Source organism: Terrapene carolina, unplaced genomic scaffold (assembly GCF_002925995.2).
Source record: "Terrapene carolina triunguis isolate 2854851 unplaced genomic scaffold, T_m_triunguis-2.0 Scaffold66, whole genome shotgun sequence".
NCBI classification, from domain to species: Eukaryota; Metazoa; Chordata; order Testudines; family Emydidae; genus Terrapene; species Terrapene triunguis.
Window position 1 is genome coordinate 90,525,302 of NW_020664417.1, and position 25,544 is coordinate 90,550,845.

The 25,544-nt window shown below is 42.5% G+C and overlaps 2 protein-coding genes and 1 non-coding gene across 3 annotated transcripts in view; 2 read left to right on the plus strand and 1 right to left on the minus strand.

Moving 5' to 3' along the window:
• POLR1A (RNA polymerase I subunit A) overlaps positions 1-9,881 on the minus strand; it is a 58,911-nt gene extending 49,030 nt beyond the window's left edge. Inside the window, exons 1-7 of the mRNA XM_026648100.2 lie at positions 9,804-9,881; positions 7,201-7,405; positions 5,096-5,245; positions 4,912-5,019; positions 3,320-3,405; positions 3,088-3,197; positions 123-209 (exon numbers count right to left, since the gene is read on the minus strand). Of these exons, the coding sequence (XP_026503885.1) occupies positions 123-209; positions 3,088-3,197; positions 3,320-3,405; positions 4,912-5,019; positions 5,096-5,245; positions 7,201-7,405; positions 9,804-9,880 (823 nt within the window). The 5' untranslated portion in view covers position 9,881. The remainder of the gene's footprint in view (positions 1-122; positions 210-3,087; positions 3,198-3,319; positions 3,406-4,911; positions 5,020-5,095; positions 5,246-7,200; positions 7,406-9,803) is intronic.
• Positions 9,882-10,110: 229 nt separating this feature from the next.
• Positions 10,111-25,544, plus strand: part of PTCD3 (pentatricopeptide repeat domain 3) — a 31,519-nt gene continuing 16,085 nt past the window's right edge. The window contains exons 1-13 of the mRNA XM_026648101.1: positions 10,111-10,223; positions 11,956-12,005; positions 12,253-12,292; positions 13,468-13,513; positions 14,474-14,542; positions 15,684-15,788; positions 17,315-17,438; positions 18,387-18,505; positions 20,031-20,104; positions 23,228-23,315; positions 23,407-23,467; positions 23,837-23,919; positions 24,792-24,936. Coding sequence (XP_026503886.1) covers positions 10,120-10,223; positions 11,956-12,005; positions 12,253-12,292; positions 13,468-13,513; positions 14,474-14,542; positions 15,684-15,788; positions 17,315-17,438; positions 18,387-18,505; positions 20,031-20,104; positions 23,228-23,315; positions 23,407-23,467; positions 23,837-23,919; positions 24,792-24,936 — 1,108 coding nt within the window. The 5' untranslated portion in view covers positions 10,111-10,119. The remainder of the gene's footprint in view (positions 10,224-11,955; positions 12,006-12,252; positions 12,293-13,467; positions 13,514-14,473; positions 14,543-15,683; positions 15,789-17,314; positions 17,439-18,386; positions 18,506-20,030; positions 20,105-23,227; positions 23,316-23,406; positions 23,468-23,836; positions 23,920-24,791; positions 24,937-25,544) is intronic.
• On the plus strand, positions 23,601-23,746 carry LOC112115575. The gene has a single exon (XR_002908835.1). It is a non-coding gene; the product is annotated as a small nucleolar RNA SNORD94 (small nucleolar RNA).

Below are 25,544 nucleotides of genomic sequence, written 5' to 3' on the forward strand. Positions count from 1 at the left end.
TACAAAGTAAAGAGACAATATCTGCCCTGATAAGCTAAAGAAACAAAGATGAAAGGTAGGGGATAGGGTACAACATATAAGCATTGAGAAATCTGAAGAAGTTTTGGTCTAACAATAGTTACCTTCATTCTTCCACAGAGCCACAATGTGGTCTTTGGCAGTGATGGGTGTCAAGTACCCTCTTTTCCCCAACTGAGTCTCATCTATAACTGAGGGGTGAAAAAAAATTATTTTGATATATTCCCTTTGGATAGTAATTGTGAAAAAGTCAACTTCTGTTTCCAGTTAAAGGAATGGAAAGGAGCAAATCAACAGAAAACACAACTGACTGAGCACCATTTGCTGTCATCTGCAAGGGCACTTTATTAATGCAACCTATGTTCTGAGGAAATCAAGTCAAGTAAACCAACTGCTTCTCCAATAAGTAAAATTAAAATATGCATGATATGACAGTCCTGCTGCTGGTCTCAGTCAACAGAACTGAAACAATTAAAGCCAAGTTTGACATATAGAGATTAGGAGATGTGTAGAGGTCCAGATTAGTTAAACAGGAAAAATTTACCATAGGGAAAATGTATCCGATTTCACATGAAAGATTTCCTTTCTTCAAGTAATAAATCCACAGATCTGGTACAATAGAGCTACAGATTGCTTGCCTGCTTTGGGGCAGAACCAGGATCTGTCAGTCACTGGCAGCAAGGGAATGAATGCCCTGGCTCCAAAAGGTCCCTTCAATTGTGACAGCTTCTACAGCCAGAATTCCATCTTACTTCCTAGAGACTGTGTTAACTATACAGTGGGGGAAGAAATTAAACAATACTTTCTCCTACTGTTGAGCATAGGGATAATTTCCCCCAAACAAATTAAACCTGAATCTTAGGATGTCCATTTCTCTTTCTATTATGGATGACTGATTCCTGTCTCCAGGGTGGGCCAGAGGCATGGACCTTGTTACTCAAAAAGAGGACATTTTCAGTAAGCTCACATATTTTTCTTCATACTGAGGCCCACAGATCAGTTACAATGAGATCTTCACAGCAGTGTGCCTCCGGGATGGAAGGCAAGATCGTTCTTTAAACACTGATATCCAGAACCAAGACATGTTAGATTCTCTCTATCTTTCCCCTACAAAGGCACTAAAGCCTGGAAATGACTTCTGCCAAAAATATCATTGTCTAACGACTGGATGACCAATAGGTAGAATTTGGTGAATTTATGTGGGCTAGGTGGCCATCTCATTACAGGAGATAAAAGACTTCTCTGCCATGGAATTGTCTGGGCTCTTAAAGACTGGCCTTTGATGGCTAATAGAAGGAAGCATATTTCTTGAATATGCTTTGAGAATGAATGCTATGAAGAATGTGAGGACTACTTGTCTGACCTAGAAGTACAATACTGCAGCTCATCAGAGAAAGCTCTCAAATTTGGAAACTCACCCGATTAAAGATAGCAGCTACTTTAATGGTTAGAAAGTACAACAATATCATCCACAGGGGTTTAACTGATGGCATAAGGACCAGAATGAGGTCTCAAAGTTGTGCTCTATGACCTTGTAGGAGTGAAATCTAAGGGCTTGTCTACACTACCGCGGTAGTTCGACGGCTGGCAATCGAACTTCCGGGTTCGATTTATCGCGTCTGGTGTGGACGCGATAATTCGAACCAGGAAGTGCTCGCCGTCGACTGCGGTACTCCACGTCAGCGAGAGGAGTACCGCGGAGTCGACGGGGGAGCCTGCCTGCCGTGTGTGGACCGCGTCTGAACCGCGGTAAATTCGAACTAAGGTATGTCGACTTCAGCTACGTTATTCACGTAGCTGAAGTTACGTACCTTAGATCGAATTGGGGTGTTAGTGTAGACCAGGCCTGAGCAGTCACCCAAAGGAAACGTTTAATGTTGGGAATTGCAAAAAACAATCCACAATAACACACACTCTTGAACATGCAGAGAATAACAATGCAGAGCTTTGACACTCATCCACCCACATTACAGCCCCTTGGAAGGAAGTCAAGGTACTTTCACTTATTTTATCATGGTAGTTAAATCCGGGTCTTTGCACCAGTTAGTAGAATAAGATGTCTGTTGACATCCTTTTAGTGTCTAAGAAAGGATTAATCACCAAATCCATTTTAAACCTGGACAAAGGATCAGTCTTTCAATAATAGACCTCCTCTGTGAGAAAAGTATCAGGAGGTCCAATGCTAGGCTAATCAGGGCTGAGAATCAATCTCTTCAGCCTAAACAGCACAAAAACAGTATCACTGATACCCTTTTATCCTTGTCTTTGGTCCTAAGGAGTAGAGGAAAGACATACAGCAGAGGCCATCGCCAGCTCTAGAACACTGACATTTCACATCTCTGGTCCTCACATGTGGAGAGACAACAAGATGCTTTATTGCAGATGCAAAGAGGTCAATCAGCAGCCCACCAAATTGACTAATGAGTGAAGATACCTCCAGGTGCAGGTTCCACTCTGCTTAATCCAGCTTCTGTCTTGTAAACCATTCTGCCTTGATGTTCATCTCTGATGTACAGTGCATACAGAGATAGGAAACTGCTCTTCCCATGATGAGAGTTTATTTTCTCTGTGGGATTATCATTTTCTTCCTAGTTTGTTTATAAAATCCCAGGGACATGTTGCTTGTTATGACCAGAGAAGACTGGTGTCTATGGAAGGAAGAGAGCTCCAAGACATTGACGAATCACTGAGTTACAGCTGGTGGATGTTTGTGCTTTCTCAGGCTAGCTCTCTCCCTGAAATCACAGCAGGGGTGCCAGCCGCTACAGCAACTCAGAAAGCAAAGCCAAATTATTGAGCTGACTTATAAGTCAGATATTTGAAATAAAAAGCTGTAATTTTCCTCAGACAGAGTACTGGTGTTTTCTCTGCAGCAGGGTGGGCTGGTTAAGCAGAGAAAACTGGAGGAAACTTTTAGGTCTGGCTATGCCCCTGAGTTGCAAGCATGCTGAAGTGCCCATTGTAGTTGATCTGTGGACCTTAAGTTGAAAAATGCAAATATTATACTACTATTTGCACAGAACAAAAAAAATATAAATATAAATAGAGAGAGAGAGAGATTGATTTTACTTGCTGGTTCCTCCAAGATGGCCTCTTTGCCAGACTTCTGCTGTACCACAGTGGGGTAGGTTACTGTCAATTTGCTATTGTGCTCTTTCCGTACCAGTGATCTTCTAGATCTTGAAGAAAAATAGGAAAAACAAGAGTCAGTGTAATGGTTTGCAGTGTTCAAATGACTATTTACATTACAAGAAATAAATCCACAAGGCTACTTGCTTTCTCTGCACACAGTCATACTTACTTGCAGTTTGGGCATCTCTTTGAAGTCATATGCAGTTTCCAAAACTGTGCAATCAGTTTACTCCTACACTCACACACATTTTTTACCTAGAAGGGAGAAAAATAAAACAAAACCCAAAACCTTAAAAATGACATAGTGAAAATAAAAGCTACAATTTAAGAAGTACACACGCAAAACAAATGTTATTTCTAATGCTGAATAATAGCAATTAATTAAATTTGCCTTTATTGATTACATTCATGCCTTAATCACCTTAATTTCCTCTTCAACTGAGATTCTCCCAAATTCTCCAGAGACCCAAAGATTCCCCAGACTTTTTTAATCCACTCTATATGTGGCTAACAATCTTTCAGACAAGAATAAATTGTTGGGATACATTTTGGCCAGAGGGATCACTGACTGATGGAAGACGCTGCCTGACACCTAACTGGGACTGTGTGCGTGTGTCTTGTCTTAACAGTGCTCCTGGTACCTGGTGGCTTAGAGAATGGGACAGGAAATTAAATCTAGGACTTTAGGCAGTGTTGACATTAGATTTTTGAAAGGTCTTCCCCTTACTGCCTTAGCCCCAGCACTGCTATGCTGATGCAGAAACGCTAGTGTAGACAGTGTACTGGTGTTTTTACCATGTTATGTAACCTGATCATATAAAGTCCTCTGTGAGAACTTACACTGCTGTCAACAGGAGTCCGACATGCAGCAGGATTGCAGGATAAGGCACCTGTAAGTATCCTATCATTAGAACTGGTAGGAGAATACATCTGTCCTCAGAAATAGACAATGTGTTAGCATTTTAACTGTCACGATAAGGCTTTGCAGTTATCCCCCACCCCCTACTGAGGCTGACAGGCAGTGGGGTGTCAACATTTCCGTTACTGCTAGATTCACTGTTTAAGTCTAAACCCAAGACTACACTAGTGGTTCTTTGCAATCAGAAACTACAAATTTTGAGTGAAAGCTTAAATTGTGTAGAAAACAGAAAAATCTGTGAAGCGGCAGTATATCTTCAGAATCTGCAGATTTTTCATGCCAAAGGATTTTTGTTGTCATAAGAATGCTTAAGAGCTTCATTATAGCAACATTCCTCTCACATGGAACAAGTGACAAACTCAAGAAAGAAACATTGTAGGCAAATTACTTTATCTAATTATAGCTATTCCGTGGCTTGTTCACATAGGATATCCGAAGATATTTAGATACATGCAAAATATTCTTGACTTCTTAAAAAGGACCTGCTACAGCCTCAAGTACATAATATTTGCAAGATGGCTTTGATGACTGTTAGTTTAATCTCATTTACATAATTATTCTCAAAGCACTATCAAATTATTTCCCTTCACACGTACATACAAAACTACACACACACCATAAACAACTCTCTTTTGGGATGGTGCTAAGTTATCTTATCATCTTATGGATCCAATGGCAGCTCCACTATAAACACTTGGCCACAAGTCACCTTTTTTTCCTCTAAAGCAGCCAAATTCACAACTTTGGGATAAAATCTGGAAGATACCTGACCAAGCTACTTATTTAAAGGAGGTACACACGGCAAGCCTGAGATTCCAAGAAAGATCACTTATTCTACTCACAAGTGAGCACTCATCTCCTAGCTGATTATTTTGTAGTATTTCATTCACGTGACGATTTAACTCTTCTTCAATGTCTAAACCAGATGCATCTGTGTTTTCATCCAAAAACTGAAAGACAGAGAAAGAGGAATTTAGCATCATCACACCTTTACAATGCTGCAAACTCAAACAGGAGGATACCTACCCTATTCAGGATGGCCTCAAGATCACAGACCGCATGAAGCAACCCCTTCTCCAAGACCTTCAGCTGGCTAAGCAATAGGTGAACCACAGCTCGAGTACAGGTCAGCAAGTGGCAGTTTAAACAAGAACCTCGGATCAGAAGGTATAATTTCTGAAAAGAAAACAAAAATTAGTCTGGTAGATTTAATGGTGTGGAAAATAGAACTACTGGAGGGAAGCTGACTCGTTTTAAGGAAAATGCCAGTGTTATTTGGAAGACTGAAGTTACTTGTCAGCAATACAGAAAGTCTCTAGCTTCCAATGCTTTCAAACAGTGAAGTGTTTCCTTGAGGCCCTGAGCCCACCCATAAGAGCCAGCTTCTCCCTCCACATCCCGGACAGCAGCAGAACTGTTTCATTTTATTTCTATTCAGGTTCATATACCATACCCCTCGCCATGGCATCTGAGACTCTATGCCCCGATCAAGGAGAAAGAGGCATCAAGAGGTAGCATCCTGCTTCAAAACAGCTGGTGAGGCTCAAAGTGAAGGACCTTTTAATATTTATAAAAATTAGTCTGGGGAAAATAGCCACCCACTGATTTTGAATTAGCTGCAGCATGTTAGAGATGTGAGACTTCGGGCATGGACAGCACTTCCCAGGATCAGGCACGCATGGAGTGCCATCAAGCACTACTGAAATCAACAGGAGTTCAGCATCTCTTCTCAGGCACTCAGAATATTGCAGGATGTAGCTCTTAGGGCTTTCCTTCACTTGGATATTTACCTAAACACCTATTCCAGAATTTTGGACTAGTGATTTGGTATCAGCCCCTGTGTGATTACTCTTACTCCACAATACCTATTTAAATAAATTTCCAAGTGTAGACGAGCCCTTAGTGTCTGTAAAGTCCTTTGAGATCTTTGGATAATAAGCAATATAAATTAAATGCTAAACTGAAGTATTATTACTAATTTGTTTCAATCATCAATTTGTGTTTAACCAAGGCACATCTTACACTAAATGGCACCATTCAAGTATTACGTTCTCAATACCTCATAAATAAGGCTGCGAGACTGTCACGGAGGTCACAGAAGTCATGGATTCTGCGACTTTCCAGGACCTCCATGGCTTCTGCAGCCAGCAAGTGCAACTGACCTCAGGGCTGCCCAAACCCCCCTCCTCCTCCCGTCCCACCTGAGCACCAGCGGGCGCCCCAGAGTCCCGTCCCTCCCCACCGGAACACCAGTGGGAGCCCCGGAGTCCCGTCCCTCTCCCGGCACCGCCCGGAGCACCAGCAGGTGCCCTGGAGTCCCTCCACCCTGGAGAACCAGCAACCACCCCGCAGTCTGTCCCCCACCCCACCCCCGGAGCACCCCAGAGCCCCCCATCCTCCAGCACATGCCCCAGAGCGCCCCACCCCCCACCCTTGCGAGCATCCCCGGAGCCCTCCAGATTTTATCAGGGGTATATAGTTCAAGTCATGGACAGATCACGGGGCTGTGAATTTTTGTTTATTGCCCATGACTTTTACTAAAAATACCCATGACAATCTTAGCCTTACTCATAAATAAAATGGCATCTGCTTGCAGTGAATTTGTTACAGTGAACTGGAGTGAAAGTCTGAATGGTTTAAGTACATTTCAATGGACTTTCACTCCTCTTATAGTGAAACCTCACTCCGCTTATGCTGAAATTTCATTCCACCATAAATTAGTTCTACTATACTAATCTTCTCTACCTGTTCTCTGGCTAAGCAAGGAGGGCGGGTGCAGACATTTCTACTACAAGGTAGGGTGTGACCCTTGGCTCCTCATTTTATTACAATTTCTTCTATTAGGTGAAAAAAAGTTTGGCTAGTCTTACTACAGATGTTTCTCACTGTAAGTGAACGCATGGCAATAGCAAGTGGGAAAGGGAGAGAGGAATCATTTGACTATTACAGTGAATATGTTTAAAATTAAGTCCTTTTGATAGAAGACACTTCACCAGACGAGGATTTCCCTGTATCACTACCTACTGAATCCTTAATATTCTTCAAAAATCACTAGCTATGAAAGAACCTAGACTACTAGCCAGTGAAGACTAGTCTACAACATTAACAAATTCTCAACAGCATATACGTACATCAAAAAATAGAGGATTGTAAACAGTCAGTGGCAGATCTATGTGGCCTAGGTGTCCTGGGCAGTTGTTGAAGTCCTGCATACAAGTAGTACACACTTCTTTGGCATCAGGTGGTCCCAAAGACAAATCATACAGTCCATTTACTGCTGGGTTGCCCACGTTATCTAGGTAACGAGGGTTGGTTATGGCTTTTACACTTAGTTTCCTAAAGATGAAAGAAAAACAAAAAGTTACATGTATGATGGCAGATATTGTTAACTTTGTATATGCTTGGGTGTTACAAGTAACAGCAAAAAAGTTAGGGAAAAGGATCACATCTTCTTCCTCCCCGTTTATTTTTTTCATTTGCTAGCACTTTGTGTATACTCAGTTTCACTTGTTTCCTCTGTATACCCCCAAAAAATATGAGGAGCCCTTGTGGCACCTTAGAGACTAACCAATTTCTTTGGGCATAAGCTTTTGTGGGTTATAACCCACTTCATCAGATGCATGGAGTAGAAAATACAGTAAGCAGGTATAAGATGGTGACAAGAAGGTGAGAGTACCTACTACAGAGAACAAAGAAAGTAACAGAATGCCACTAGCCATCACCTACAGCCCCCAACTAAAACCTCTCCAGCACATCATCAAGGATCTACAACCTATCCTGAAGGATGATCCCCCACTCTCACAGACCTTGGGAGACAGGACAGTCCTCGCTTATAGACAGCCCCCCAACCTGAAGCAAATACTCACCAGCAACTACACACCACACCACAGAAACACCAACCCAGGAACCAAGCCCTGCAATAAACCCCATTGCCAACTCTGTCCACATATCTATTCCAGTCACACTTTCATATGACCCAACCACATCAGCCACACCATCAACAGCTCGTTCATCTGCACATCTACCAATGTGATATATGCCATCATGTGCCAGCAATGCCCCTTTGCCATATACATTGGCCAAACTGGACAGTCTCTACGCAGAAGAATAAATGGACACATCAGACCTCAAGAATTGTAACATTCAAAAACCAGTAGGAGAGCACTTCAATCTCCCTGGACACTCAATAGCATCCGACAAAGTGGGCATTCACCCACGAAAGCTTATGCTCCAATACATCTGTTAGTCTTAAAGGTGCCACAGGACTCTCTGTTGCTTTTTACAGATCCAGACTAACATGGCTACCCCTCTGATAAATAACAGACTTAAAAGTCACCATTCTTTAACAACAAAAACTTCAAAAACAGACTTCAACGAGAAGCTGCAGAACTGGAATTAATTTGCAAACTTGACACCATCAAATTCGGCCTGAATAAAGACTGGGAGTAGCTGGGTCACTACAAAAAATAATTTTCCCTCTGTTGATACTCATACCTTCTTGTCAACTGCTAGGAATGGGCCACATCCTCTTTGATTGAATTGGCCTCATTAGCACTACAAAAAGTAATTTTCCCTCCGTTGATATTCACCCCTTCTTGTCAACTGTTGGGAATGGGCCACATCCACCCTAACTGAATTAGCCTCGTTAGCACTGACCCCCCCCCACTTGGTAAGGCAACTCTCATCTTTTCATGTGCTGTATATTTAGACCTGCTTACTGTATTTTTCACTCCATGCATCTGATGAAGTGGGTTATATCCCACGAAAGCTTATGCACAAATAAATTTGTTAATCTCTAAGGTGCCACAAGGACTCCTCCTTGTTTTTACTGATACAGACTAACACGGCTACCCCTCTGAAATCTGTATATCCAGTTACAGGGCCATATCTACATAAAATTTTTCCTTAAAGGTTCCAACCACTGCCCCACCAACAGTGGCAGGGATGTCAGGAAAGCTAGTCACGACACCCAAGGGAGTACTCCTATTCTTACCGAAAGTACCATCTTTAATAACTACAGGTCTGCTCCCCGGCAGTACATGACAGCAGCTCTCCCTCCTCAGTTGGCTGAAGTACCCTCCCTCCTGGGAGCACACACCAGGTCCTCTTCTCCCTTTCACAACAGCGGAGGGCCACCTCCTCCGCCCCACTCCCACCCAGGCTGGGGTTCTCCTCTCCACTTTAGCTCCCATTCTACGGCATAGGACACCCCTTCCCGTCTCCACCCACCCTCCCTCTTCCAGGTTGGCAGCCTCTTTGCCCCCCAGCCTCATCTGGTCCAGGGTTGAGAGTTCAACCCTTGAGGGGGCCATTTAGGGATCTGGGGAAAAAATCTGTCTGGGGATTGTTCCTGCTTTGAGCAGGGGGTTGGACTAGATGACCTCCTGAGGTCCCTTCCAACCCTGATATTCTATGATTCACCCACCTCCCTCCGACCTGGGCTGCCCCAGCCCCTTCTCCAATCTCCCGCACCCATGCTGCGCTGGGCTCCAAGAGGGGGGCAGGTAGAAGGGCGCCGGCACGGCTCCCTGCAGACCAGGGGGTGAGACCCCCTTACACCCTCCCCCCCGCCACGCTGAGCTGAGACCCCAGCACAACGGACGAGCTCCCACACAGGGACTACATGCCCCAGCATGACATGCGCCAAGAGTCCATGGGGTTCTGGCGGCTTGGCGGCGCAAGGCATGCTGGGAGTGGTAGTTCCCGCGGGGGCTCTCCAGGCTCCGGTCCTTACCTGATCTCCTCGGCCGTGTACATCCCGAAGGCAATACCGGTCAGCCGCCGCCACGGCACCTCTCTGGGCGGCCCCATGGTGAGCGCTCAAGCCGCTCCCTCCTCCCGCTCCAGCACCAGAGACTCCCTCAACAGAGAGCCACTACGCCACGAGCACCACGCGGCCCCCAACGGCGTGCCCGCACTCCGGGGGAGGGGCCGTCACTGGACGATACCAACTCCACTTCCTGGAGAAGGGTCTCTCCCGCCTCCCTCCTCCTCCCAGAAGCAAATGGTACCGCCCCTGCTTCCCGGCATCCACCGGGCGGGCCGCTAGGATGGCGGGACGATGGTTGCGGCACGGCTCGTGGCAGCAAGTGATACTATTGAGCGGACGCTGCAGCGTACGGCTGCCTGGCGCGGGGAAGGGAGAGGGCAGCAGGTAGGAGCGGGGGGCGGGCTGGAGAGCAGCTCCGCTTGCATTGGGCTGAACGAGCCGGTAGCGCGGGTGGGCAGGCAAGGTGCTGAGGAGATGAGGCCAGCGCCTGCGCACTTAGAGCTAGTGAGCGCTGCGCCTGCGCAGTGGAATCGCCCTTCGCGGTGCGTTCTAGCCGTGTGGAATTCATGCCTGTGCTCCCGGAACGGATAGGGAAACTGCGCGTGCGCAGTGGCCGTTGTGGGGGTGCGGCTGCCCTGCAGTGGGTGGGGTTATTGGGACTGGCTTTAGGACCCTGTTGAGGTTAAATTGTCTGTTGGGGTCCGGCTAAAGGCCGTTAGCGCAGACGATTGTCCGCCCTTCCCTAGATTGCAGGGGGTCTGCCTCCATTTGCGTGGGGGGTTCAGCTGCCCGGGGAGGGGTCTGCCCTGGCTGCCTTAGCACGTAGACGGTTTTCAATAAAAAGCAACAGAGGGTCCTGTGGCACCTTTAAGACTAACAGAAGTATTGGGAGCATAAGCTTTCGTGGGTAAGATCCTCACTTCTTCAGATGCAAGAAGAAGTGAGGTTCTTACCCACAAAAGCTTATGCTCCCAATACTTCTGTTAGTCTTAAAGGTGCCACAGGACCCTCTGTTGCTTTTTACAGATTCAGACTAACACGGCTACCCCTCTGATACTGACACGATTTTCAATAGCGGTTCTCGGGAGCCAGCCAGTTGCTGATTTATTTTTAAATGGCCCCTGTTCCGGTTTGTACTGTTGTTACACTCACTACCCCAGAGACTTTAGTTACAGTCTAACAGACAAGAGAGATGGGGAAAGGAAAAAAGCTATATTGTGGCGGGTTTTTTAACAGCAGTGTTGAGAGACCTGGTTACAAAACGATCACTTGGTTGGTTGTCCCACAACACAGTTGAAACACAAATCTCTGGTCCTGCAGTGAGGTACATGTAGGTTCATGCTTTGCACAGGCTCAGGGCCAATGTTTAGTCTTGTAGTGTACACCAGCCCCAGAGCTGTAGCAAAGTTTGGGGGCACAGGCTAATACAAAGTTTAAGCCTGTTTGTTCCATAGGAGCAAATAGATTTCAGTACAAATTACTCTTAATTTAGATTGATATGAATACCAAAGTGAACAAAAGAGAGGCGTGCGTTAAAGGGCATTCTCTATGTGCTCTAGAGAGCAAACCACATTTAAATTCAGCGCAAAATGGCTCCCTATCTGTAGGCTGCACAGTACATAGAGGTGATGTACACTCATTTCTGAGTCCATCTACATTCTGTGAGCTCTTTGAAAGAGACTTGATCTATATAAGCATTCAGCCTAGTTCCAGCTTCCAACACAAAGCTTTGTGTTTGTGCATGTAGTGCAAGTATTCAAAAACATGGAGGGGAGGGGAGGGGAGGGGCAAAATCCTGCGAATTTATTTTTTAAATTTGCCTTCTGTTTTTGGAACCTTTAGAGTTCACATTTTCAAGCTTTTCTTTAGAAACTTGGCTAGAGGTTCTCTTGTGATCACCTGATTCCAGGACCTGGGGCTTTAAGAAAAACAACATATATCACGAGGCTTGTGATAAAACCCCAGAGTTGGCAATACTGTGTAGGATTGTCAGTGACCTGCATTTGTTAATGGTCTAGTTGCTTGCAGTCCAGAATTCTGCAAATCCATTTTTGCAATACATATTAATGTGTATGCTGATACTCAAAACCCTCATGGCCATGTTTGGTGTCTGTAGGCATTGTTCAGGAAGTGCATCACTTCAGAAGACTGAAGCTGACCCAGGAGGTACAGTATCTTAATTATATAGTTCATTTTTTCAGCTCTGCAAAATGTACTCTGTTATGTAGTTAAAATAAACAAGGCACCTAAAGAGGAATTTAAAACTTATTACGTTCAGAATAATCTTAAAAATCAGGACTGCTATTTTTGACTTTTAGCAGCTTAGAATAATCAAGAGTTTGGTTGTAGTTGCAGAAATGCCAGTCTCATATATCTGTTCTAACAGTATTATGATCAATATTTCTTCTTAAAGTTACTGAAGAAGAAATTGTTGTTCCAAGAAAGAAAACTTGGTGAGTGTTAATATCTCATCTCTTGCTTTTCTCCCTCCCAGTTGGGGCCCTCAGAGTTTTCCTGACATCTGCCCTCTACACTTTTGTGTATGCTAACAGTAAATAAATTTCAGTTTTGTGTATTGTGGAGTGAGGGAGAAAGTCAATGGGGAAATTGAATGAAGGGCTCTGTCTCTAGGAAGCCATCCCTAACTTTTCTTTAAGAGACCACTTTAAAGACCACGTTTACTAGCCAACCAAATCTTACTGATTTTTGGGGATATTGCTTATGTTGAGACACATTTCAAAATAGCTAAAATAAACTTTTGCATAACTGGAGCAGATGAAATAAAAGCAGGAGGAAGCTTGTATTTCTAAAATCTTGGAGAATGGATTATTGTGGAGGGGGTGCTGAAGATATGGTATTGGGTGTACCCCACTCCATTCTTATCGTTGCTAGTTGATCCATGGAGGGGAGCTGGCTCGAGTGCAGAGTGAGCCTTACTAGTTATACTGTAGATCTAGAAGTGAGATATTGGAGGCAAACCAATATGGATGGGTTTGCTTAGCAATTGAATGTCAGTTCAGCATGCTACCTGTGAAGCATTTGAGTTTGGATCCTTGAATTTGCAAGGCCTGGGAGCATTATGGAAAGGAGCAGCTCTTGGCACTGTCAACTACATTTCTTTCAATCAGCCCAAGAGTTACAGAATAGGATACTACATCCAGCCCTCAGTCAGTGCAAGAATTGGTTTCTGTCATTTGAGGCTTTCAGAGATAACATTCTCTCCCTTTCCCATCTCCCCCCAGTTCTCTCCCAGCTAGTGCGTGTGGCATGAGGGGGGTGAAAATACATATGCAGACTCCGTTTTTATAAAGTCTTAATTGTGTTAGCTGCAATGATTTCATACTAATTAAGTAAATATATAATAGGGTATTAAATTAAGTGGTTCAACTCCACTTCATCAGTCAAGCTTTTGTTCTCCTCCTTCCTTCCATGTCCCAAGAGAAAATGATGTATTTTAAATAGGATTAGAATATTTAGAGCATCATTATACTTGACAGTGCAATTTTTCTTAAAATCCTGATTCTCTGAGACTCCCAATTCATCTAGTACAGGACAAAAAGTTAATACATGATATGAATTGATGTTGAAAGCCTGTTGCACACTATTAATGTAAGTTTCTTAAATTTAGGGATAAACTAGCAGTTCTTCAAACTCTTGCATCTACAGTAAACAGGGTAAGTACCTTCTAAGGTTATAATCAATCTTGTGGAACTGTGTAGTGCTGCTTTTTAATACACTAGACTTGCATTCTGGAGACCTTTCATATACCTGCCACGATCATAAGTGAAAAATGGGATCCTAATTGCCATCTGAACACAAACTTGCTGCATCATTCAGCACCTTGAGTCTTATATGAATAAACTGTCTGTAGCTGTTGCTCTGCAGTATACTAAGATAATGTGTCAGACCAGTTTTGAACTGTTAAAGAATGGGGGACATATTGTGCATGCACTGTGGACCATAAGAGCCTAATTCTCGGTTGCCATGCACAGTGTGCAGCCATTTTCATCCGTGCAGTGTGAGTGCGAAGCGTATTTAAAATGCCAGCATCTGATTTGGTAAAGTTTTACATTCATTATGCAAGGTGCTGGTAGCAGAGAATCAGGCCCTTGGTTTTCACTCTAACGACTGTGCCAAATGAGCCTGTTTAAAAATCATTATAGATTAAAGACCAGAAATCTTCTAAAGCAAGATTCTGAGAGTCACAGGAACATAGAGTCCTAGAGAAGTTAGTGTTTGTTGATTCCTGGAATTAATAGCCCAACCCGGCAAGGTGTTAAGAGCCCTTGGGTCCCATTCATTTCTGTGGCAATTAAGGCACTTGCTGCTTTGCAGGATGCCCTTAGTATCTTAGTTATTTAGGTCCCCATCTAATGTGATCACTGTATTAATAATCTATGTATACCTATTACGTACCTCTGAACAACTGTTTAATCATTTATTCCCAAACCAACACATGGCTACATTTCAAACTAGTGATTTTTTTGCTACATAAATATATTCCTCTTTAAAATGGGGTAGAGAGGTGGTTGCACTAGACCTGCTGACAGTCCCTTAATTTCAGAGATGAAATAAGATATATCTACAATACACCTGTCTAAAACTTTTTAAATTCTGCCTTTTCCTTTCTGCAGGATCCTACAGCTGCACATTATATGTTTCAAGATGACCCCTTCCTTATCCCTAGAAACTATTTTGAGGCTGTAAGTATTCCATTTTGAAACTTTGACGACCTCTACCCCCAGGTATTAAGGGAACAGTTGGCAGCTTGGGGTTTTTTTAATTGAAAAAGAAAATAAAGTTTCTGATCATTCTTTAAACGTGTTCAGAATATTTTTTCTTTCAGTATTTTTGGTCTCCTATTGCTTATAAGGTTCTTCTGGGCAGGCTCAGGGGCAACACCACCAAACAGGCTCAGACCCCCCCTCTAGGCACTTGGCTGCCTGCTCCCTTTCCACTTTCAGAACTGCTACTGTTTCTTCGATCTAATGCCTTATCCACTGGCCTGCACTGCCAGGCTCTTTGCTGATATGCGGCTTTCGTTGAGGAATACAAGCCTTTGCACAGATTGTGTTTATGTGTAATGGTTACTGAGTTTAAATACTGTCTCTAGAGCGGATTCTTGCAATACAGTATAAACTTGCAATTTAGTAAAATTAAAAAAAAAAGTGAGCTAAAATATCTGTACAGAATTGTAAATGTAGGTGTTGCTCTATATACCATAAGAAACTAATTGTCCCAACTTGTAAGAGCTTACAGTCTTACACAGAACAGCCATAGTATAATGGAGTGTGTGGAAAGAACAGTGTTGAGAGGAAGGAATCTTTGAAAGAGCGAGAAGGTACTTGCAGAGCAGCAGCTGGGTTATCTCCAGCATGGAGGGCAGCAGATAGAAGGCATAAAGTCAAGAGCAGGGAGTGACAGAATTGGAAGGAGTGCAATAAAAGGGAAGGCAAGTAGAAGGAACATAGGTGGGAGCAAAATTAAATGAGACCTTGAAAGTGAAGCCAAGGAGCTTGAATTTGATGTGACTGGAATCCTATAAAGATTAGGATAGGGACTGATGTGATTTGAGAGTGAAGATTGGAGAGGTGAAGTCAGAGGGGAGAAGGCTGCTGTAGTCAATGTGAGATTTGGGGGGGCGGGGGGGAATGGGCTTAGCAGCTGAGATAGTGAGATAGTAAAGGAGTGTTCTCCTGTCCTTAAGAAGTGTTCATGCTCTGGGGGAGGCATGAGGTACTTGATCCCTCCAAGGATTCATAGTTCTAGAAGGTTATTCTCTTTATCACTCAACCGTTTAGGTATTGTAAAGAAACAAACGTATCCCCTTTCCTTCCTATACAGCGTTCACTTTCGTTGTCCAAGGAGTCTGGGAAAAATGCTGCAAAATACATTGTTAACGAATTCCCTCAATTCTTTGAGAAGGACATTGCGGAGCCTCATATACCGGTAAACGCTCTGCTCTTGTGGTCATGCTATCTCTACTTTTGCTATGTAGCAATATGGGCAGTAGAACTGTTTGTGTAAGGATTATAGGACTGGGCCCAAAAATTAGTCTAAAAATGACAAAAGCTTATGACTTACCACTAAATAACTGAGTGTTCTCTTGTTTACATAAGCTACATTTCAATTTGAGTTTACCAAAGGGAACATCTCTTAAGACCTCAGATAACATTTGTGATTAAAGTCAGTCAAGGCTTTTCAGGCAGAAGTAAGGAGTGAATAGATCTAGTTAATTTTTATAGCTCTAGTTTGATTTTAATTCTAATGATTTTAGTGTTGATGGTCCAGTTTGTAAGTGACTGGCCACTTAGGAAATGCAGTCCCTAATCCCCAGAAAATTATTCGTGCTACAGTCACTTCTATTATTACATTTTGTGTGGGCGGGGAAGATGGAGGAGCCATAATGGCTTTTAGGATGGGTAATACGTTTCAGTTGGTGTCCTGGCTATTAGACGGTTTGAGCATTATTCCTGGGGGAATTCTGCACCAAAAAATTAAAATTCTGCACACAATATTTTAAAATTCTGAATATTTTATTTGTCAAAATAACACAATATCATCACCCCAGTTTCAAATATTTTCATAATTTATTTCAAAATTCCTGTCAGCAAGTATATTGGTAATAATACAGATACCAAAAAAATATTCAGGAAATGTTTTTTGACAAATAGATTCCTTACTAGGCATATTAATACAGAACTTTGAGTAATAATTCATTTAAACTACAATACAGAATCTAATTTCCTGCACCCCTCAGAAGAAGTGCAAAGGCTTGGGGGAGTCAGGAAATGGAGTAGCTGAGGGAGAAGGGAAGTAATTGCTGGGAAGGAGCCAGGGAGTGAACCTGGAGGGTTGTTCGGTGTGGGTGGGAGAGATGTGGAACTAATTTGGTTTTTTTGTGTTTTGGGGTTTTTTTTTTTTTTTTTTTTTTTTTTTGAGGGGGGTGGGTGGGCGGGGTGATTGTTGGGGAGTCTTCCCCATGCAGACCTTAGCTGACCCCTAGCCTCTCTGTCAGGTACATCTATCCCCATCCCCATGTGGCCCTTCACCCTCACTCAGCCACCCCTCCTCCCTCCATCCCCATGTGTCCCTGCACCTCCCTCCCTGTCCCCATGTGTCTCTGTGCACTCCACTAGCCCTTCTGAGCCCCAGTCTGTGATCCCCCCAGGTGCCCCACGCTGTCCATCCTCCCCCCATATCCCATGCCCTCCTCATCTGGTTCCATGGGCAGGGAACTGTGAGGAATGCAGTCTTTTCTCCTCCCTATCTGTAGCTGGCTGCTCCCGCTTGGGAACTGCTGCCCTCTGTTCTGGTGCCACAGAAGCCCCTAGTGGGCAAAAGGCGTAACTGCAGAATGTATTTTCTGGTAGAAAAAAAATTCTGTGGGAGGCGTGAATTCTCCACGTACACAGTAGTACAGAATTCCCCCGTGAGTAGAGCATCCATTCAGCCTATGTGCTCTTTAATTTTAGTGCCTGATGCCAGAGAATCTTGCACCTCAGATTGAAGAAGTGAGTGAGGCAGCTCTTAAAGAACGTATCCAGCTTAGAAGAGTAAAAGCTTCTGTGGACATGTTTGATCAGCTCCTGCAAGCAGGTACCACCTTAAGCTACAGAACTGAATTTGTCAGCCAGATTGTGTGTATGGAGACCTAGACGTAGGGTGAAGCTGGTTTAATGTTAAAGTACAGAGTTGCAGAACTGATTTGTATTCTTGGGAACTGGTTCTTAAATCTTGGGCTCTCATCAGCTGTCACTTGTTTACTGAGACATTCTTAGTAGTCTCATGAATGCTACACTTTGCTAGCTCATCAGTGGGAGATAAGGGTGTCAAGAGGGAGGAGGTTCCAAGATAGGCTCTTTCTTTTACCACTCTAGTTAATCTGGGCCATATGTCTGTCAAGAAGCAGGAAAGACCTTGGAATGCAAGGCCTTTTGAGTGAAGAGCTAAAAAGAAATATGGGGTGATGGGAGCTGAGAAGGCCTTGCCCTAACAAATGGAGAGAAGAGGATTCCATTACATTAATTTAAAGCTTGTTGGGATTAAATGTTTTTGATAGGAGAGGTGGTTTGCTGTCCTAGAACAGGTTGTCACTCACTAGCTTTTCTGACAGGGTAGAGCATAGGAGCCCTTACCGAAAGCTTATGATGTTTTAGTTGGGTTATACTGGTATTGAAGCGCTTTCACTCTTGGCCACTATCTGTCACCCCCACACCAGCCAATACCTGGTCAGCAAAGCTCTACCTCTTGTCCATGCTCTGGATAGCCAGCAGTGGCATCAGTGTTACAGCCAAGAAGGCAGACATTTTTTACGGGTACTAAAATGCCATTCTCTGGTCACCCCATTCTGAAATGACTGTGTAAGCTGGATGTGTGATTTTGGGAGTGTTGCTTTCGAACCCATCTTTGTTCATATAAAGTTGCTTTCTGGAAATTCTGCATGCTGTGACACGTTTTGGTGTCAATGAAGAGCCCCATTTCATGAGTGTTGAATAAACAATGTATCCTTTATGTTTCATAATTCTGCTTCCTCATTGCCTGCAGGAACCCCTTTATCTCTGGAGACATCAAACCGTCTTCTGGATCTATTATGTTTCTATGGAGACAGAGAGCCTACTAGGGAAGATCAGTCTGAACAAAAGGAGGAGCTGAAAGAATCAGAGGTACAAAAAACTGTAAAGAGGCTGTTTAATTAACTTTTTGCTTAAATAGTAGGAGAGCACATGTGATGGCAAGAACATCCTCACACCTTGGGTGCCTGGAGAGGCATGATGCCTGTATCCACTTGGAATATTTTATTGCAGTTAAATCTTGTGAACTGACCAAAGTGGCCTACTTTTAAAAGCTGTTCAGACTTAGCTGAAACCTTGCGGGCAAGAACCATGCTTAAACAGTTGTTGACCAGTGTGGTAGTGAAGGTGTATAACTTTTTTTTTTTTCCGACCGCCGTATTTTTATAATTAAAAAAAGTGATATCCTACAAAGCGGGGCTAGCCTGTGGCAAGGGTTGACTTAGCGTACTTCTCTGGGTGGGATCTCTGCTTTCACAGATCAGAGAATTGGATGCCAAGAACCATGATAAAGCCCTGACATGCTGGTAAGGCTTCAGCCATGGCTGGCATCTAAGGTCCTAATGTGCAGCCAGCATACTGATAGGACTGATGCCAAGGCCTGCTGACCAGGAACAAGCAATTGTTTATCCCACATGAGTGCTGCTGCTCTCTCCTTGGCCCTGTGGTAAGGAAAGGAGAGTGTGTCTTGATACTGTTCCCTCTCAGTACCCATCTTCCTCCTTCCTTACTCTCTCGTTCCACCACTCTGGTTCCAGCTCACTGCCCATTTCGCTCTCCCACATACTCAAAGATTTCTGACTGGGTGAACTCCTCTCCTGTACTCTGGTTAGCATACAGAGCATAGAGACAGGTGTCTTTTGCTTTTAGATGAAGTGGGCAATGGGGACAACATTTCTAGTCTATGCCTAGGGCGGGCAACAGGGTGAATCTAGCTCTGAAGGGTGACCAGGAATAAGCAAGTAATTGAAATACACTCTCATTTAATATTTACTTTTTTTGTACTTTGAGGTAACGATTAATGACAGCAGCAAACACTTTCAGACAGAAATGTCATTTCTGACCTGATTGTGTCCCATTAATAAATGAAACCCATCTTGATGCATTTGATTTTGGAGACCAACACACATACTTCTCTTATAAACCAACACACACACACACACACACATAATATGAGAGAGAGAAAATCTATATTAAAATCCAGATTTTTTTTTTTTTTTTAAAGCACCAAACAAGGTGATGTAAACTGGCTTCCTTATCATCTCAAGGCAGACAAATCAATTGTGATTTATACATAGTGAGAGGAGTCTAATGTTCCTCTTCTTTTTATGTGCCATGCATGAGTTCACTTGCAGTTTATATTCACTTGTCTATTGTAGATTGGGAGGCAGGGTGAAGGAATACGGTTTCACCTGCAAGCAATGTCTACACTGTACGTGGCCCCACTGGTGATTGGGGGGAAGGCAGGGAATCACTAGACTTCTTTTGCAATGTATAAATTTTGTTTAGTTGGAGCTGTCTTTAGCCTATTTAATTCTAGGTATCACTTGCTAGACTTGTAATAAAAGGTTGATATTTTATTCATTGCAAATGTTGTTTATGGCAAAAATCTTTTCAGGAGGAAGCTCCAGATCAGAGGAAACGGAGGGGGCGTTCACGGAAGACCTCAGACTTCATTGGCCCTAAGTGGAGGTATGTATAGAAGGTGTTCCTGCAATCTCTTGATGTTTTATTAAATGTCATGTGGATGTGAATCTTGTGTTGCTCTAAGATTGCCGTTTCTTTCTGTTGTGTTTGTAAAGACCTATTAACATATCTGCAGCTGACACTTCTTTATACCATATGTTGATGTATTTAAGATATACAGTAGAACCTCAGAGTTACGAACACCAGAGTTACGACTTGACTAGTCAACCACACACCTCATTTGGAACTGGAAGTATGCAATCAGACAGCCACAGAGACCAAAATAAAAAAAGGAAATACAGTACAATACCGTGTTAAATGTAAACTACTAAAAAATAAAGGGAAAGCAGCATTTTTTTTCTGCATAGTAAAGTTTCAAAATTGTATTAAGTCAATATTCAGATGTAAACTTTTGAAAGAACAACCATAAAGTTTTGTTCAGAGTTATGAACGACCTCCACTCCTGAGGTATTTGTAACTCTGAGGTTCTACTGTACTTTTTCTAGAGTGGTAATCAAGATCCAGTAAGAGATTTAAGAATGGCTTGACCTTTTACCTCTGGCTTAACATGGTTTGAGTAGTTTGTAAATCTTATACACAGTCTATATTCTGCAACATTTGAGAGAGGATGGGCTGAAAAGCCTACATGTGACTAGCAAATAGTTTAGTGCAATCATGTTACATCTGTCATCCTGAAGACTTCTGAAACACTAGGAGAAAATTAAAAACAAAAAAACAGTAAGAGGACAATAAAAATGCCATCATGGCTAAACAGCACATTAAAAAGGCATTTAGAGGCAGAAAGGCATCCTTGAAAAATTGGAAGTCAGAGCCTAGTGAGAAAAATAGAAAGGAGCATAAACTCTGGCAAGTCATGTGTAAAAGTAGAATAAGGCAGGCTAAGAAAGAATTTGAACAATTAACTAAGGACACAAAAGCTGACAGCCAAAAAATTAAGTACATCGGAAGCAGGAAGCCTGCCAAACAATCAGTGTGGCCACTGGATGATCAAGATGCTAAAGGAGCAGTCAAGGAAGACCAGGCCATTGCAGAGAAGCTAAATGAGCCATTCTTTTTAGATGACAAATCTGAGGAACTGTCCTAGAATGAGGTGTCAATAGAGAAGCTTTTGGAACAAATTGATAAACAGTAAGAAGTCACCAGGACCAGATGGTATTCAACCAAAAGTTCTGAAGGAACTTGAGAACTACTAACTGTGGTCTGTAATCTATCACTTAAATCAGCCGCTGTACCAGATGACTGGAAGGTAGCTAGTGTAATGTCTATTGAAAAAAAGAAAATGCTCCAGAGGCAATCCTGACAATTACAGGCCAGTAAGCCTAACTTCAATACCAGGCAAATTGGTTGAAACTATAGTAAAGAACAGAATTTTCAAACACATAGATTAACATGATATGTTGGGAAGAGTCGGCACGGCTTTGTAAAGAGAAATCATGCCTCGCCAATCTATCAGAATTCTTTGAGGAGTCAGCAAGCATGAGGACAAGGATGATCCAGTGGATATAGTAAACTTGGACTTTCAGAAAGCTTTTGAAAAGGTCCCACACCAAAGGCTCTTAAGCAAAGTAAGCAGTCATAGGATATGAGGGAAGGTCCTCTCATGGATCAGTATCTGATTCAAAGACAGGAAACAAAGGTAGGAATAAATGGTCAGTTTTCACAATGGGAAGGGGTAAATAGCGGGATCCCCCAAGGATCTGTATTGGGCCCTATGTGGTTCAACATTACCCCTTTTCCCAGATCATTTATGAAACAGTGAGATGGCAAAGTTTGCAGATGAGACAAAATTACTCAAGATGGTTAAGTCTAAAGCAGACTGCGAAGAGTTACAAATGAATGAAACAATACATACAAAATGCTGGGGTCTAAACTAGCTGTTACCACTCAAGAAAGAGATCTCTGCATCATCGTGGATAGTTCTCTAAAAACATCTGCTTAATGTGCAGCAGCAGTCAAAGAAACATATAGAATGTTAGGAACTATTAGGAAAGGAATAGATAATAAGATAGAAAATATATCATAATGCCACTGTATACGTCCATGGTATGCCCACATCTTGAATACAGCATGCATCTCTGTTTGCCTCATCTCAAAAAAGATATATTAAAATTGGAAAAGGGGCAGAGATGTGCAACAAAAATGATTGGGGTATAGAACAGCTTCCATACAAGGAGAGATTAAAAAGACTGGGTCTATTCAACTTAGAAAAGAGATGACTGGGTGGGGGAGGATATGCTAGAGGTCTATAAAATCATGAATGGTGTGGAGAAAGTGAATAGGGAAGTATTATTTACCTCTTCACATAACACAAGAACTTGGGGTCACCCAATTAAATTAATAGGCAGAGGTTTAAAACAAACAAAAGGAAGTACTTCTTCACACAACACACAATCAACATGTGGAACTTGTTGCCAGGGAATGTTGTGATTGCCAAAAGTATAACTGGGTTCAGAAAAGAATTAAATAGGTTCATGGAGGATAGGTCCATCAATGGGCGTAAGCTAAGATAGTCAGGGTTGCAACTTCATGCCCTGGGTGTCCTTAAACCTCCAACAGCCAGAAACTGGGACTGGATGACGGGATGGATCACTCCAAATTTCCCTGTTCTGTTAATTCCTTTTGAAGTACCTGGAACTGACCACTGTCAGACAGGATACTGGGCTAGAAGGACTCATTGGTTTGACCCAGTATGGCCATTCTTATGTTCTTATGCTCAGTTGCCATGGCATTGGTCACCGTAAAAATATCCCTAGACAACGTGATTTTTAAGATTTAGAAGTTGAATTACAAATAGAAATCACATTTGTCAGCTCTGTATGGGACACAGTGGGTATTCAATGGATGACAAGAAGTGAAGAATAATACCAACTTCAATTGATGCTGCCAGATAAGTTTTGTTAGGTAAAATAGAATTATCCAAATTAGAATTTGTCCTGGATCCCAGAAGTCCCTACTCTTCTGTAAAATACAGCAAACTACAGATGTTGTATGTTAGATTCCTTTCCTGAGGGTATTCTTCATGGAACTCTCCAATTCAAAACAGTTCACAAACTACTTATTCTTCCTCCTAGACTTCCTGTCTAATGTTCTACTCTTTATTGAGTTTAGGGAGAACAACAATGCCGAAAGGATATTTAACCTAATGCCAGAGAGAAATGCACACTCCTATTGCACAATGATCAGAGGAATGGTGAAGGTACAGTTATCTCCACAGGATATCCGTTTTTGTTTGGCTCATTTCCAGTTTACTATGTCAGTATCTCTAAAACGTTTTTGTCTTCTCTCAGCATGGGGCTTGCAAGAGGGCTCATGATATGTACACAGACTTGCTGAATGACAGGCACACCGGTGAGTGTCTTTCAGTCTCCTGTTTTTCTGTAATAGTTGACAGATTGGTTTGTAATGCATCTTCTGTTACTTAAAATCCATTCTTCTGGAATGTTGTAAAATATTCTAATTTTGTTTGGCTATTTCTTCTTCCATGGCAATGATGATTGGTGCAGGGGTACAGACCTCAGCTAGATCATGGGAGCTGAATGTGAACTCTGCTTATTTCCAGTGTGACGAACATGTGGTTGGCTGCCTGGAAACAAGTTCACATGAAAACTTTGCCTAGCACTGAGCCATGTTAGCAATAAGCGATAAACTCCCATATAAAGATGTACTTGTTAGTAAAATACAAGCTCACTGTGAAATGAATTTTCTTAAATCTTCCAGCTGATGTGTACACCTTCAATGCCCTAATTTTAGCAGTCCGAGAAGTGAAAGAAAACTACATTGAAAGATGGGAACTTGTTGAAGTAAGGAGAAAGGGATGAGGGAGGGAAGAGGCTGGAGGCGGGTTTTGTTTGAAGTAAATGAAAGTGTGTTTTGAATAATACTAGAAATAAAAGCTTTCTAATGAGGTGCTAATATAATTAGTGCTTGCAGAGAAAGTACTCCAGTTTAATACTAATTTTTGTAGAACAGTGGCGCAAAAAAAAATCCTCATATTGTTTTGCGAGGGATTTGTGTGTCCTTTAGGAAATAGCCAATCAATGCAATGGGTATGGAATTAAGATGGAATGTGAGCAAGCATTCTAAAAGTTCTGCACTGAATTTGTCTACAAATATATGAAAGGAATAAAAACTATGGAGGGAGATGAAATTATTTGGGATAACATAAGAGGGTCTGGTTTTGACTAACGGGATGCTATCCAGAAGGAAAATTAAGATGAGTATCAGAAAAACTTTTTAGCTGAGATCTATTAGATTGGAATAGTCACCCAAGAAAATTTATCGCAGCCCCATAATTTGGGAAATCTAAACCAAGACTAGATAATACGTTAGTAAATGTACAGGGGGAGGGATAGCTCAGTGGTTTGAGCATTGGCCTGCTAAACCCAGGGTTGTGAGTTCAATCCTTGAGGGGGCCACTTGGGGATCTGGGGCAAAATCAGTACTTGGTCCTGCTAGTGAAGGCAGGGGGCTGGACTCGATGACCTTTCAAGGTCCCTTCCAGTTCTAGGAGATGGGATATCTCCATTAATTTAAAAAAAAAAAAAATCATCCACTGGCTGAGGAACAGAAATATAAAGACAGGGGAGACACCTGCAATTCTATAGAAGTGCTGAATTGTGGTGAGTAAAATGCAGAGCAGTGTGGTTTTATTTATCTTTTTTTCTTGGTATAGGACTTGCTGAAGCACATGGTTCAACAGAAGGTGCAACCAAATCTGTTAACTTTTAATGCTGTTTTGAAGACCCTGAGGAAATGTGGTGGTGTGGGCAAGAGTATCTCCCTAAAGATACTGAGGGAAATGAAAGCACTTAACATAGGTAAGAGAGAGCCCTAGACTCTATTAGATATTCCTAATGGTACTTCCAAAATAGCAAACTTTAGGGTGATGGCCGGAGGAGTTTTGAGGCAGGGCATAATTTAGTTATGCCTGTCTCTTACATAAAGCTTTTCCTCCATAGATCTCAAAGTGCTTTACAAAGCTAGTCAGTATAATTATCTTCATTTTACAGATGAGGGAAACTGTGGCACAGAGGTAAAGTAACCTGGCAAATCAGTGTCAGAGCCTGGAATTGAACCTGACTCTCATGAGTCCCATTCCAGTCTTAATTCTTAATTGTAAAGTACTGTACAAATGATTAATATATCATAGGCTTGACCAAAGAAAGACAAGCTTCTGAGAGTTTAAAACTTTGTGACGTGTGCCAGGAATACTGCTTTGCATGTTTAAAACCAGGGGCTTCAATTCTGTAATCTTGGAAGCCCGTGAGAGTTTGGGGCTTGTAAAGATTGCAGGATCAAGCCTCACGCTGGTTCAGGCAAGTGTCATTTGTAAATAAACAAATTAGGGGAAATTTGCACCACTCTGTAACCTATATAATACAGTTATCCATAATTATTAGATAGATTCTACATTTTTCAGGGAAAG